Source organism: Protopterus annectens, chromosome 6.part0 (assembly GCF_019279795.1).
Source record: "Protopterus annectens isolate FY-2018-M chromosome 6.part0, PAN1.0, whole genome shotgun sequence".
Lineage (NCBI taxonomy): Eukaryota > Metazoa > Chordata > Ceratodontiformes > Protopteridae > Protopterus > Protopterus annectens.
The window spans coordinates 1,737,912,312-1,737,928,373 of record NC_056737.1 but is presented as its reverse complement, the minus strand read 5'-3'; the positions used below and the strand labels follow the sequence as shown (position 1 = coordinate 1,737,928,373).

Sequence of the window (16,062 nt, the reverse complement as noted above, 5' to 3'; positions counted from 1 at the left end):
GACCTTAATACAAGAGCGACTCATCTTGCTAAATCCTACCCATGTATTTGTTTTTTAAAGTCATTGAATGTACTTCAAGTAATAGAGGTGGAGACATACGGAATCAAAACTGAAATGTGAAATAAATTGGATTATAAACTTATGGGCTACCTGTTACCATGGCCTGAATAAGATTCCTATGAAACCCATTCTTAAAAATAGAAGCTTAACTATTGGTTAAACTTGGGGGCTTGTCCATCTTCCCCACATCTCATTGGATATAATGTGACTGGAAGATTAGGCGTCCACGCAAAGGAGATAGCTGACTGACCAATGGCAATAACTTAGCAAGCCAAAATATTTCAGAGACTGCTTACCATTTTACAAGAGGCTTCTGCTTGTGTACAGTTTATTTTGTTGTGCCTTTCATTAGAGCTTTTAATTTGTACAGTGCATTTGTCTGTGGTGGTGCACTCAGATTACAGTCATGTTATTGAGAAATAGACCCCCCTTTGAACCTACAGTTTCCTCTTCCCTACACTGTACTTAAGACTGTACTGTTAGTTCTTCTGTCTTTGAACTTCAAGCATGCATAGCTGTTCCACCTTTATTTTTTTCACAAGGACAGGATACATCTCAGTGCTAATCCTTTTATAACCAAGGTGGTGGTTAGTGAACTGAAGTCCATTCTTTCTGCTCTTCCCCACAAAATCCTAGTGAGAGGTACCCGCACAAAACAGTATCAGGAAACCTGGGCAGCTTTTCATTTCCTTTGATGCCAGGAAAATGGGTTTGGTTGTGTCTAAGCAAATCATCTCCTCCTGGAATTCCAAGGCCATTTCCTTTTGCTATTCTTTTCATGGTAAGCAGCTTCTACTTGTGCTCATTTTACCAGGGCAGTGGCCTCTTCTGGCATTTTCAAGGTCTGGATTCTAGATCCATCTTGGAAGCTGCTACTTGGTCTTCTGTTCACACTTAAAACATTACAAGCTGGATGTAACTTCCAGAACCAAGGCAGATTTTGCCATGACCATCTTTCACAAGTTTTCAGAGAGCTCCTCTGCAGCTTGCAGCTTCCACCAATATTTTCCAACAGCTTTTCTACTCTCCCAATAGGGAATACTGCAACAGTGTAAAGAATGTGCCAGAATGATACCACAGTACATGCAGAAAATGACTGATTTTGACAAATGGCTAAGTTTCTGGTGTCATTCCAAGGAGATCCAGTATCTTGTCTGTCTGGGATGACATGACTGACTGACCTCGATTCTTTGCCAGAGATAGCCTGCTTCAGTCACCCCTGGGCTTCGGGATACTGGCCAAGGTTCTTGCAACCACTACAGTGCCTTTTTTAGGCTGTTCCAAAGACCAAATTACCACCGTGACAGCTACAGACAAATGCAGTCTGGGGGTCACACTGTTCAATGCTAGAAGTCTAAACCTCAAAATGCACTCGCTCGAAGCACTCCTTAAAATGGAGAACAGACATTTGTGCTGTAACTGAGACCTGGTTCAAAGCAGCAGAAAAAACCCCTGCAGTTCCAGGCTACAACTCATTCCACACCTTTCAGCCCCAGAACTTGGACTGAAGCTCCAAAGGTGGTGGGGTTTCCATATTCATAAAGGATGCACACACCTTCAGACTGGTAGCCCAACATAATGCATCAGAAATGCTTCAGGTGCAGCTAACACTGGGCAAGACAGCGATTCAGGTTGCAGCCTGCTATAGGTCCCAAACCATGTCCCAAGACTTGCACTCCACGTTCCTAAGCACCCTGGAGAATATTAGGGTCCAGCCTAACACTCATATTGGGCAATTTCAACTACCCCTCCACTAACTGGGAAAACTATTCATATACCAATACACTTACCAGTTTCCTGGAATGCATTAATTCTAATGCCCTGGACCAGCTTGTTCTTACTCCCACTAGAGGTAGCAACATCCTTGACCTGGTCATTACCAACATGGGCGACCGTTGCTCTACATCAATAGTCAACTCCTCCCTGGTTAGATCTGACCACAAACTAATCACCTTGGAAACCCACACCCCCTGCCAAGGTATCCATGAAAAACTTCTCCAAAGCTAACTTTGGGCTCCTAAAAACAGAGGTGGCCAACTTCATGGCACCCATACAAATGGAGAATAGTTGCATGATCACCGAATCATACACCAATGCACTGTACAAACACTTACACAAATGCATGGATCTTGCCATACCAAATAGAACCAAGACAGTCTCCTCCAATCTGGTGGTCCTCTGCCATAAACTCTAAAGGAAGAAACTGATGTGGAATAAAGTGAAGTCCCAAGACTGGAAAAATTCCCTTATCAGCCTCAACAAAAAAGTTGAGATCTCTCATCAAATCCTCTAAAGCTAGCTATGAAAACAGAATTGCAGCAGACAGTAAAGACAAACACAAGGCCTTCTACAGTTATGTAAAGAAACTCCATGGTAATACCCAGATTTGCTCTGAGCCACTGCACAATGGTATCTCCTTATACAGAGCCAACAGATATTGCCAACATACTGGCTGAGAGATTCAGTGCCAACTTTACCCCCCCCCCCCTGCAAAGGGCCAATCACAATACCAGTAGATTGCCAGGCACCCAGTATTACTGCAGCACAGGTTAAAACAGCATTGTCCAAGGCCAAGAATACATCTAAGGGACCTGACACTATCCTTGGCTGTGTTCTACAAGAACCAGAGTGCGAACTGGCACCACACTTGTATGCCCTGTTCAATCACAGCCTCACCTCAGGCTCTGTCCAAACCAAATGGTGCACTGCTACAGTCATCCCTCTCCACAAAGGATGAGCGACTAGAGACCCAGGGAACTATAGCTTCATTAGCCTGAGGAGTAATATGCAAAGCTATGGAATGCATCATGGCCCTAACAAGGATGTAGGGAATCTCCAAACTCTGGATCCCACAAAGTTTGGTTTTGTGAAGGGTAGCTCATGCCTGCTCAACTTGGTTGACTTCTGAGTCAGTCACCAGAGCTGTGGATGAAGGCAAGGTGGTTCATACCGCCAAGCTTGATCTGGCCAAGGCCTTCGATACCATCCTTCACTCAGGAATAGAAAAACTCACTAAGCTAGACATCAACCCCTATATCACTAGGTGGGTAGCAAACTGGTTCGCAGATAGAGTTAGCTACTTTCACACTGTGGGTTCTAAGTCAAACTGCGGACCAGTCGAGTGGCGTCCCACAGGGTTCGCCCCTGGGTCCTCTCCTGTTTGGTATCTACTTCTCTGAAGTCCAGGCCAACATGAAGGGACTCTGGCTGACTAAGTTCGCAGTCTATTGCAAGTTGGGAGTTATTAACTCCAAGTAATGTTGACATCCTGCAGAAAGGCCTCACCAAGACCAACGACTGGTGTCAGAACCATGCCCTTAAGCTCAATGCCAAAAAAATGTGCCATCCCCTTTGGGAATAACTCTGTTCTCATGAACCACCACATCGATGGTAGTCCACTTGAGCACAGAAGGTGTTAGAGATATGGGAACACCGGTTGACAGCAACCTCTCTCTTGACCACATTGCCACTGTGGTCATAAAGTCCTATGTGGCACATATCATTACTAAGGGTTTTGCATCCAGGAAGAAAAAGGTTCTCTCTACTCTTCCCTCATTAAACCAGAGTATAATGCCACATTTGGCATGTACCTCACTAAACACCTGCAACAGCTAGAAAGGGCACAACAGTACCTCACGAAGAGGATCCTAGGCCTTAAACACATGCCCTACATGGACAAACTCCAGCTTTTCTCTGTCTCGTATCATCTATCAAGAGGCGATCTCTGCTTGACTTACAAAACCATGTGTGACCCAGCCCTGTTAGAAACACTACATCTAAAAAAATCCCAATCCCTCCGCACCACATGCTCCAGAGACCTCAACCTCATTACCACAAACAGAAAATGCTGGAGGGACAGGTTCATGACCCAGACTGCCCATGCTATGGAATAGACTTCCCATACATGTCAGAGCATCTCACTCGTCCCACAAGAGAAATTTTGACTCCAGCGGCTTTACTTGACAGAGGGACTGGAATTAATGTCAGGTGGCACGATGCCAGGGTAATCCTATGGGCTAGGCTTGTAAAGGCTCCAGGGCCATTAGCCTAGTACAAATCTATGAGCCTATGAAGAGCATAGTTTACCTTAACAGTTGATTTCCTACCTTTTACTGCAGTACTCTGTTCCTCCCCTCCTACCCTGGATTACTTCCCAATTTTCCTTCTGGCAGAAGACTCTTGCATCCTTCTCGCCAGCTTCTCTTCCTGGGTGTAACACGTTACTGCAGTGGTTCTTCTGGGGAACTTCAGTTCTGAGGATTAGTCACTCGTACTTTATGTACATCACACCTTGCACTTGGGACATACAGCACCTGTAAAGTATAAAGGCTTTAGCATGCTGGTCATACATTTGGCTATCCTCTGCAGGGTATCCCAGGAGTGAAGAATACTGTAGCAAGTAGGACATCTACAGTTATGGTATGACATCACACAACTGAACTTTTCCCAGGTGACATTTTAGGACTACAAGTAGCTGCTGGTTCACAGGGTGGCACAGTCAATTTTAAACCAAAATTGAAGTTGCAAGCTGGAACCACTGTGTGTGGCTTAAGATGGAGACTGAGGAGCTCACAGGATGGTAGGCTAATATGGACTGATGTAAACTAGGACAGGTAATGCAGAACCAGGGTCAAGTCTGCTAATTTTGGGCCTTTATTCCAGCTTTGGTACTAGATGGAAAACTACCTGCCTTTCTACTCTTCCTCATGAAAAGCATGACAGCTGAATAAAAGGTAGCCAAAATTAAGATCCCTCATGCAGCTGGGATAAGGGTACCAGGTCATCTTGATCTGCATAAAGACATCACAGGGTAATGCATCAATAAGGGTCTCTCTTACCATCTTAAGACAGAATGCAGTCTCAGCCAGATGTCTGAATATTTCAGGCCTCTCATTTTCCAGTCTTCTTTACGGAGCAAGGAAATGGGGAGAAAGCATGAAAGACCTACACTATCTACAGAAAAGTAGTTACTGACAAAGCTTATGTGGTGCTCAATTTATTCAGCTGTAAGTTGGTCAAAGAATCAGATCGGCTAATGAAATTCTACCTGTGGGGATCTGCTGAGGAACACCTTGGCAGGGCATGATGTGTTAAGCTGCAATGGAATTTAGAATGGGTGGAAGCAGTCTTCAGGAATGTTTCTCCAAGGCTTTCTTCCAAGACTGCATTGTTAGCCAAAAAAGGGGAAAGCCATGTTTACAGTACAGTATATGTACTATCCTACTAGAGATTGGGTAATTCAGTGCCAAGATGGCCATTTTCTTCACATATACGTGCTTCTTAGATCCCTTCTACTGCGAGGTCCACCATGTGGTCCACTTGGTCTGAGGCATCCACAGTTGCATCTGGTCTGGAGAGGACTGTAAAAGGCTTTTCCTTGCTCCATTGAAGGGAACACATTCCAACTCCAACCTCTTACAAGACTGTACTGGTATAGAATAATCAAAGACAGCAAGTGGGGTTAGATTAGCTATCTTGGTGCCTTCAGAAGCGGACCACCAAGAAAAGTAGATGAGGCAGCAAATGTTCTCCCAGGTTGAAGTAGAGTTGTGCTACTTACCTCCAACTGGCAGCCAAACTAGAGAAGGCTTGACAGAAATGCCAAGGTTATCCCCAGCCATGGAATTAACAGTATGCACAGAGTAGTATATTTAGCATGTCAGAAGAAAATGAGAAGTTACTCTTAAGTGCAGAGTATGAAAGCATACATCCTACTGTGCATACATCCTACTGCTACACAAGTTTGCATTACTAGGATGTGGGTCTATTTGATCAGCGAACGCTGATTGATCGAACTTTAAGCGAATTTTTAAAATATCGAAACAGAAACCCGGATTTTTTCCTAGGGAAAGAATTCGGTTGTCCGTTTCTGTTGCTTTGGTATTTTCAGTGCTGCGGTGGAAAGTTACGGGTCGGATTCAGGTAAGTGTGCGATTGTGTGGATGAGTGTTAGGGTGGGTTAGGTGAGTTAGGACGCAGGTTAGGTATGTGTGCAATTGTGTGGACGTGAGGGTTAGGGCAGGTTAGGTGAGTTAGGGAGCGGGTGAGGTGAGTGTGCGATAGTGACAGACCTTAGGGTTAGGGTTAAGGTAAGTGGATAGTTAGTGGTGTGTGTATAGTTTAGTGTAGGGTTAGGTGTCAGATTTTAGGTGTGTGTGGATTGCTGTTTGGTGTGTGTGTTGTGTGTGTTTTGGATCAGCAATTTTTTTCCCTAGGAAAAAAATCTAGGATCTGACAGTTTGAACTTATGCAAGCAAAAGCTTACAATCATGATCAGAGTTCGCTTTTTTAAGCATTTGCTGATCTAATATAGACCCCAGGATGCAGTGTGGCAGTGGAACTTAGGGAGGTTACGACTCAGAAAATATCATCCAACACACAACTGGCTTTCAAGCAGTGTTAATTTGCTGAAAACTATTCCAAGTCCGTATTAGTTTTATAACAAATGCACATGCAAGACCACCTAGGGCCCCCATGCAACAAAGCTACTCAAGAACTAGTCTATTTAGCAGGCACCTCAACTGTCCTAACAAAACCACAGAAGAAACCACAAGCATATATACATAACAGTGAAACAGTACAACATCAATGCACTACTGATTTCAAGGTGACCTCTGAAATTGCGTTTTCATAAAACATATGGCTACTACACTTTTATCCATGCCATTTCTCAAAAAGGGAAATTACCCATCTGTACATGTATCACTGGAGGTGTCACCCAAGTAGATGCCTAGTGGGTCTAATGCAATCATAAAATAAAGACTTAAACAAGCAACCACAATGAAGCACACTGAAATGCAGGTCATTAACAGCCTAGGCCATTCAGACAACGGAATTTTGAAAGTAAGTCATTAAACTACATCTCACAGCAAACACTGCTTCCAGAATACATGTTTTAAGTGCCACATTCCAACCCAAGGCACTATAGCAATAGTACAGGACCAAATAAAAAAAGCACAAGTGTCAATTTGCTGCAATAATCTAATACGTGCAATTCTTAAGATGCAGCAATATTCAAGATCAGCTTATCCACACTGCAGTGAAATGCTACTTTAACCAATTTCAAAAGTCAAAGAAACAGCTAACACACATTGAACACACAAGCTAACAGGTAAAATTCATGCTGAATTTGAGTATACTTGTCAGTTCAAAGGTTTCTTACAAAACTGAGAAGCACAGCCTGAATGGTTTCTTAAAAAAAAAGACCATTAACAGTGCATTAATAGTTATAGCACTGTTTCAGCTGAATACAAACTGGATATTGGAACGTATTACGAGAACATAAAATAACTTACTTCGCAACTGCTGTTTTAATCTGATCCCGTGCAATGCCCACATAATGATCAATCTGAGTCTAGAAGTTAAAGGAAAATTCATTACAACAGGATGCCATTACAAATATTTTACAAAAAGCACAAATGCAGGTACATATGTACATATACCTTAAGTTCCTAAAGTGAAAGCAACTGTGGGCATGCTCCCCAACAGAGTCTACAGCAAAGCAACAAAATCAGTAAGGTGCACAGCATAAAAATTCCAGCCAACTTCCCTAAAGTTCAACGGACAAAGGTATCAAGTTCCACAGAGTCACTGTCATTAAAACTGGCTCATTATCAGAAGCCTTCCTCATACCTGAAGCATCAAGTACTTTAACATCCATAGTGTTATGTTCCAAAAAAACTTCGCAGGACCAGCAATTTGACAGAATTCCTACACAGTTCATAGTTAAAGTAAATGGAAAGACAAAGGCTAGTCTGTGCCAGGGCTGCTAGTGTTACATGAATCCAAGTTATGATGCTTAATAAAATGTGTGCAAGAAAATGTTACAAGACTAGACAGTGCTACTTTTAGCTAAAAACACACTGAAGACATGCTGCAGAGCTCTGGAACCAGTGCAGTTAACCAGACTACTTAAAAGTTTGGCAGTTAACCAGACTACTTAAGTTTGGCTAACAGGTTCCTTCCCAGAGCCAAAAATAACTGGCCTTTTTTTTCAGTAATCAAGTTTTGATGGGTAAACTTTTTAATGTCAGCAAAAATGGACATAAGCAATAGATTCTTCAGAGGAAAACAAAAGTACAGTTATGTACACTTACCATAAATATAGATGTTGGAGTGTATTCACTGTTGCAGTTATTACATTTGGGTTACCTGCTTGCAGTAGCCCTCAGTCCGCCTGATTAACAAAGTCTTGGGTCCTGCGGCTGCTGTCCCTTCTTCCATGACGTCAGGTGCATAAAACAAACGCCATTACATCAGTTTTGCTTGCCCCAGATGTCAGGTGCCCCTCTAATGAGAAGCAATCAAATCTATAAATACAAGAATATACCTCCAACAAAAAATCAAATACACCAAAAAGCTTTTAGAGCATAGTAAGCGAGAGTAGAGGTACAGCCAAAAGAAGAAAGGGGGCTGGAGAGAGGGTAACCAGGACTGCAACAGTTAATACACTAACATCTACATTTATGGTAAGGTGTACACAACTGTACTATGTTCGTGTTTCACTACTGGTCATTACATTTGGGTAGATTTCCAAAGCTAAGGTTGGGAGGAGGAATTTAAATATAATTAGGACCAGTTATAAGGCCCTGCAGGACTGCAGTGGCAAAACCAGCTCTGGATTTAGAGAAAATTGGCAAATGATAATGCTTGGTGAAAGTATGTACATAACTCCAGGTAGCAGCTTCTAGGATGTCCCTAGTAGGGATGCCCCCAAGAAAGGCTGTAGAGGTAGATGCAGCCCTGGTTGAATGGGGTCTGATGCCCTGTGGGATAGATTTTCCATGGCGTTTATAGCAGAAATTAAATGCAGTGGCCTATCCATTTTGAAATGGTTTGTTTTGAAATAGTCTTCCCCTCTCTGTCCCTGCAGCAAATGCCACCAGCAGTTCAGATTTCCTTTGAGGATTAGTCCTGTCAAAGTAGAATCTAAGCTGTTTGTGCACATCTAGAGTGCAGTATTCGTTCCCCTTTGCTCTGAGGGTTAGGAAAGAAGGTAGGCAAATGAATGGACTGATTAAGAACCACACTGGATACCACCTTGGACATGGAGGGGTTGGTTCTGACGGACACCCTGTCCGCATGAAAGATGAGGTTCCACTGCCATAAGGGCCTGTAATTCAGATACCCTTCTTGCAGAAGTGATTGCTAAAAGGAAAGCTGTTTTCCAGGAAAGACATTTTAAATCTGCAGTAGCAGCTGGCTTGAAAGGAGGAAGAGCACAAGTTTCTCCAAGACAAATTTAAGATCCCAGGCTGGATTTGGAGCTCTCCTGGGTGGCCTTAAATTTTTGTCCCCTCTGAGGAACCGCTTGAGCAGTGGGCGAGATAAGAGGGGAGGCTCTGTGCTATAATGAGCTGAAATGGCTGAGGCATGAATTTTGGAGGAACGTGACAAGCCCTTATGAAGCATCTCAGTCAAGTACTGTAGAATCTGAGGTAAATTGGGCACTGCTGCGTTCATTCCTTGAGATTGGTTCCAGGCACAGAATCTTTTCCATTTTGCAGCATAAGATTTTCTAGTACCAGGCCTCTTTGCCTCTAAAATGATAAACATCACGGATTTACTGAGGGATGGTATAGGAGAGATTAGGTAATTAGCCAGGCTGTTAGGTTCAGGGTTTGCAGCTGAGAGTGCAGAATCTGGTTCTCCTGTTGAGAACAGGGAAGGAGTCTGAGGCAGGTGCCATGGAGCCAAGCGTGACATGCTGCGCAAGAAGGGGTGCCAGTGTTGGCGAGGCCAGTCTGGTGCAATTAAAATCGTCCTTGGCTTATCCTGTTTGATCTTTAGTAGTACCTTGGAGAGCAGAGGAGGAAATGCATAAACTGATAGATTTTTCCAGCTGAAGGATAGAGAACCCACTTTCCAAGCTAGCTTGTGGAGAATCCTTGTGCAAAATTTGTCCAGTTGATGGTTCTGGGGGGAGGCAAACAGGTCTATATCTGGGCTCCCCCATTTGCTTGTCAACATGTTGAAAAACCTTTGTTAGTTTCCACTCGTGTGGGTCTATGAGGTTTCTGCTTAGTCCGTCTGCCGGTGTACTTTGTTTTCCTAGCAGGAATTGGGCTTGTAGATTCACTTGGTAGCTCAAGGCTGTGTTCCACAATGCCATGGCTAGTCTGCAGAGGGGGTAAGAATGTGTACCCAGTTTATGTACCACATGACAGTGGTGTTGCAGTCTTTACCATTAGTTGTCCTGGAAGAAAGTGGTCCTTGAAGGCTGTCAGAGCATTCTGTACAGCTAACATTTCCTTTTGATGAGCAGGTGCATTTGACTTTGGTTCCATTTGCCCTGAATGCACTTCCCTGCCAGGTGAGCACCCCATGCATATTCTGATACTTCTGTTAATGTGAATGGTAGTCGCGTTTTGGTTGCAGGCCTCTGCCCACCAAAGGAACTCTAGGCATAGACAAGGTATGACAGGAATCCTTGCTTCTAGATCCTTTGAATGTTGACACCATAGGCTTCTGAAATACCACTGTAGTTTCCTCATATGCAGCCTTGCATATGGAATTAAAATAATGCAGGAGACCACGAACCCCAAAGGCTTGCAGTATTTGCCTTGCAGATAGGTGGGTTTTTGTGGCCACTTGTTTGAAGTAAATTGTCAAATGAATCAGTTTCTCTGGCGTGAGAAAAGCCATCTGGGAAGTTGTATTCAAGCTTGCTCCCAGGAATATAATTTGTTGACAGGGTACCAGGTGGGATTTCTTTTTGTTTATGGTGAACCCCAAACAAGTCAGTACCCTGTGAACAAAGGCCAGATGACTCAAAATAATGTCCTTGCTTTCTGCCTGAATTAGACAATAGTCTAGGTATGGGTTGTCTTTCGGCTTTTCCCGGTTAGGGGTCGCCACAGCGGAACTCCAGTCTGCTAATGACTGGCAGTAGATTTTCAAGAACGCCAATGTGCCAGCTCGACGTTCAACCTTCAAAGGCACGCCCATTTGCACACGTCTTTCGAATGCCCACCCACCTGCGGGGAGGACATGCAGACTCCACACAGAAGGCACTCCCCACACTCCAGCAGAGAATCATACTTGAAAATTTCTTTGCCTGCAAAATGCAATGACTGGAGCTAGGCACTTTGTGAATACCCTGGGTGCAGTAGATAAGCCAAAGGGCAGTGCAGAGAACTGATGGTGCGTGTTGCCTGCTTTGAAGCGTAGGTATCTTCTGCCAGACTCCCTGGATAGGGATGTGCAGGTATGCTTCTTTTAAGTCTAGTGTTGCCAACCATGCATCCTTGCCTAGCATATGAAGCAGCTGAAGAGTCAGCATTTTGAAATTTGGAATCACCAGAAAGGTGTTTAGACTAGAAAGGTCCAGGATAGGACGCCATGTATTGCCTTTTCTGGGTACCAGGAAAAGTCCTGAATAGAAACCTTGTCCCTTTTCCTCTTCTGGTACCAACTGAATAGCCCCCATGTTTGAGAGAGTACTTGATTTTGGGCCTCTGCCCACTGATTTGGGGGTAGATCTGGCCACCCGCTTGGTGTTGGTAATGTGTGGAAATTAAATCTATATTCTTGGGACACTATTTAAAACCCATTTGTCCTGGGTAATGAGTTAGTTTTAGACCTGCAGACCAATCTTTCCACCTAAAGGAGCATTCAGTTGGGAAGTGCTTGGACGTTTTAAAAGCAAGTCATTGAGACAGTTTTCAATGGGGGGGGGGGTTGGGGGAGTCCTACAACTCCTAGGTTTGGGTGCGGAAACCCCCCACTGCCTAGTCTTGTCCCCCTTGGGACTGAAACCTGGGGTTTCTGCTGTGTCTGGATTTGGCTTGAGAAGACCTGGAAGGGGCTGGAAAGGACCAATTTTGAGAGGGCCAGTGCCTATTAAATCTAGGAGTCTGAACTTGTAAGAAATCAGAACAGTTTGCATAGATTTAGCTTTATCTTCCACCTTTTTAAGAACTTCAGCCTTGTTGCCACGGTCCTGATTCAAGGGAGCATCCAACAATTTAGCTTTAACATGATCAGGCAAACCTTGCTCCTTAAGACCCAGTGAAGTACAGTTGTGTACACTTACCATAAATGTAGATGTTGAGTGTATTCACTGTTGCAGTCATTACATTTGGGTAATCTGCTTGCAAGTTGCCCTGATTAACAACGTCTTGGGTCCTGCGTCAGTTGCTGTCCCTTCTTCCATGACGTCAGGGGAATAAAACATGCAGCAGATGCCATTACATCATTTTTCTTGCCCCAGATGTCAGGTGACCCCCTAATGGGGAGAAATTAAACAAAAACACAAAGGTATACCTCCAACAAAAAAGCAAATACACCAAAAAGGCTTTTAAGCATAGTAAAGGAAAGTAGAGGTATAGCCAAAAGACGTTGGGGGGCAGGAGGGAGGGTAACCAGGACTGCAACAGTGAATACACTAACATCTACATTTATGGTAAGTGTACACAACTGTACTATGTTCTTCATGTTTTACTGTTGCAGTCATTACATTTGGGTAGATTCCCAAAGCTATGGTTGGGAGGAGTTTAGATAGCATTAGGGCCAGCTATAAGGCCCTGCAAGACTGCAGTGGCAAAGCCAGCTCTGGATTTAGATAAAATTGGCAGATGATCATGCTTGGTGAAAGTATGTACAGAACTCCAGGTAGCAGCTTCTAGGATGCCCCTGGTAGGAACACCTCTGAGAAAGGCTGTAGAAGTAGATGCAGCCCTGGTGGAGTGAGGTCTGATCCCATGGTGCTTAAAGCAGAAATTAATGTAATGGCTTATCCATTTAGAAATGGTTTGTTTTGAAATAGCCTTCCGCTCTGCCCCTGCAGCAAATGCTACCAGTAGTTTAGATTTTGAGGTTTAGTCCTGTCCAAGTAGAATCCAAGTTGTCTGCGCACATCCAAGGAATGCAGAATCTGTTCCCCTTTGTTCTGTGGATTGGGAAAGAAGGTTGGCAAATGAATGGACTGATTAAGAGCCACACCGGATACCACCTTGTGCATGAAGGATGGATTGGTTCCGAGTGATTCCCTGTCCGCATGAAAGATGATGAAAGGCTCCACTACCATAACGGCCTGTAATTCAGATACCCTTCTAGCTGAAGTGATTGCTAAAAGGAAAGCTGTTTTCCAAGAAAGAAATTTTAAGTCTGCAGTAACAGCTAGCTTGAAAGGAGGTAGAGTGAGTTTCTCCAAATGCAAAGTTAAGGTCCCAGGCTGGGTTTGGAGCTCTCCTGGGCAGTCTGAAATTTTGGCCCCTCAGATACTGCTTGAGCAGTGGATGAGAGAAGAGGGGAAGTTGTGTTATAATGAGCTGAAATGGTTGATGCGCGGATTTTAATGGAGGAAAAAAAAGACAGGCCCTTGTGAAGCATCTCAGTTAAGTATTGTAAAATCTGAGGTAAACTGGGCGCTGCTGTGCTCATCCCTTGAGATTGATTCCAGGCACAGAATCTTTTCCATTTTTCAGCATAAGATTTTCTAGTACTAGGCCTCCTTGCTTCTAAGATGGCATCCATCACAGAGTTGCTGAGGGATGGTAAGGGAGATTAGCCAGGCTGCAAGGTTCAGTGATGGAAGCTGAGGGTGCAGAATCTGGTTCTCCTGCTGAGACAGCAGGGAAGGAGTCTGAGGCAGGTGCCATGGAGGTAACAGTGACACTGCACACGAGGGGGTACCAGTGTAGGCACGACCAGTCTGGAGCAATCAAAATCATCCTTGGTTTGTCCTGTGACTTTTAGTAGTACTTTGGAAAGCAGAGGCAGTGGGGGGAAGGCATACACTGATAGGTTTTTCCAGCTGAAGGACAGAGCATCCACTTTCCAGGCAGTTTGTGGAGTCCTTGTGCAACATTTGTCGAATTGGTAGTTTTGGGGGCAAACTGGGTCTATATCTGGGCTCCCCCATTAGCTTGTCAACATGTTGAAAATCCTTAGTCCCAGTTTCCACTCGTGTGGGTCCATGAAATGCTTAGTCCATCTGCCAGTGTATTTGACTTTCCTGGCAGGAATTGAGCTTGTAGGTGCACTTGGTAGCTCAATGCTGTGTTCCACAATGCTATGGCTAGTCTGCAGAGGGGGTAAGAATGTGTACCCCCTGCTAGTTTATGTACCACAACCGTGCTGTCAGTCTTTACCACTAGCTGTCCTAGAAGAATGTAGTCCTTGAAGGCTGTCAGAGCATTCTGTACAGCTAACATTTCTTTTTGATTGATATGCAGGTGCATTTGAGTTGGGTTCCATTTGCCCTGAATGCACTTCCCTGCCAGGTGAGCCCGCCATGCATAGTCTGATGCATCTGTTAGGGTTTGGGGGCAGGGGGTGGTGTGAAAGGAAGTCCCTTGTATTGGTGGCAGGCCTCTGCCCACCAAAGGAACTCTAGGCGTAGGCAAGGTATGATAGGAATCATTGTTTCTAGGCTGTGAATGATTCCATAGGCTTTTTAGACACCACTGTAGTTTCCTCATATGCAGTCTTGCATATGGAATTAGAAGAATGCAAGAGGCCACGAACTCCAAGGCTTGCAGTATTTGTCTTGCAGATAGCAGGGTTTTTGTGGCCACTTGTTTGAAGTAGGTTGTCAAATGAATTTGCTTTCCTGGCGTGAGGTAAGCCAACTGGGAAGTTGCATTCAAGCTTGCTCCCAGGAATGTAATTTGCAGACAGTGTAACAGCTGTGATTTCTTTTAGTTTGTGGTGTACCCCAGACTAGTTGGAACCCTTTTTACAAACGCCAGATGATTGTAAAGTATGTCCTGGCTTTCTGCCTGAATTATACAATCGTCCAGGTATGGGTATATTTGGATACTTTGCCTGCAAAATTCAATGACGGGAGCTAGGTACTTTGTGAATACCCTGGGCGCAGTAGATAAGCCAAAGAGCAGTGCAGAGAACTGATGGTGCTTGTAGCCTGCTTTGAAGCGTAGGAATCTTCTGCAAGATTCCCCGATTGGAATGTGCAGGTATGCTTCTTTTAAATCTAGTGTTGCCAACCAGAAGTCTTTGCCTAGCATAGGAAGTAACTGAAGAGTCAGCATCTTGAATTTTGGAATCTCCAGAAAGGTGTTTAGAGTAGACAAGTCCAGGATTGGACACCATGATTTGTCTTTTCTGGGTACCAGGAAAAGTCTGGAGTACAAACCTTGTCCCTTTTCCTCTTCTGGTACCAGTTGAATAGCCCCCCATGCTTGAGAGATAGTGCTGGTTTTTGAGCCTCTGCCCACTGATTTGGGGGTAGGTCTGGCCACCCACTTGGCGTTGGGGGTAGGTCCGGCCACCCACTTGGCGTTGGCAACGTGTGGAAGTGAAATCTGTATCCCTGGGACACTATTTAAAACTAATTTGTCCTGGGTAACGAGATCCCAGTTCTTTGCATGAAGAGCAACATCCCCCCCCCCCAAAAGGGGCAGTCAGAAGACAAGTGGAAATTTTAAAAGGAAGTCATTGAGACAGTTTACCATAGGGGGGTGTCTAATTATCCCCAGACTTGGAAGTGGAGGCCCCCCACTGCTTAGTTCTGCAAGTCCCCTGGGACTGAAACCTGGGATTTTTGCTGTGTCTGGGTTTGGCTTGAGAAGACCAATTCTTAGGGAAGTGCCTACTAAATCTAAGAGGCTAAACATGTAAAAAATCTTTAACAGTTTGCATAGATTTAGCTTTACCTTCCATCTTTAAAACTTCAGCCTTGTTGCCAAACAGGCGGTCCTGATTTAGAGGAGCATCCAAAAACTTCCCTTTAACATGATCAGGCAAAGATTGCTCCTTAAGCCAAGCATGCCTTCTAAGCACAGACCCAGTAACAGCAGCCTGCAAGAGGCCTCTAAAGAATCAAAACCACATTGCAAAGTATGTTTTCCAACTTGTTCAGCAGATAGCATTAAATCCTGTAAGTCTATTTTCCACACAGTCAGGAATCATCATTTTCTGCTTAAGTAGCCCAATAACATGTTGCTGATATTTTAACATATGAAATTGGCAGTTTAAAGCTCTAATTGCCAAGGTTGCTGAAGTATAAACCTTTTTACCCCATCTATCCAGCGCCCTGTT

General features: G+C 44.2%; 1 protein-coding gene across 1 annotated transcript in view; it reads right to left on the bottom strand.

Moving 5' to 3' along the window:
* RTN3 (reticulon 3) overlaps positions 1 to 16,062 on the bottom strand; it is a 475,542-nt gene that overhangs the window by 131,525 nt on the left and 327,955 nt on the right. The window contains exon 6 of the mRNA XM_044075128.1: positions 7,356 to 7,414. Within this exon, the coding sequence (XP_043931063.1) occupies positions 7,356 to 7,414 (59 nt within the window). The remainder of the gene's footprint in view (positions 1 to 7,355; positions 7,415 to 16,062) is intronic.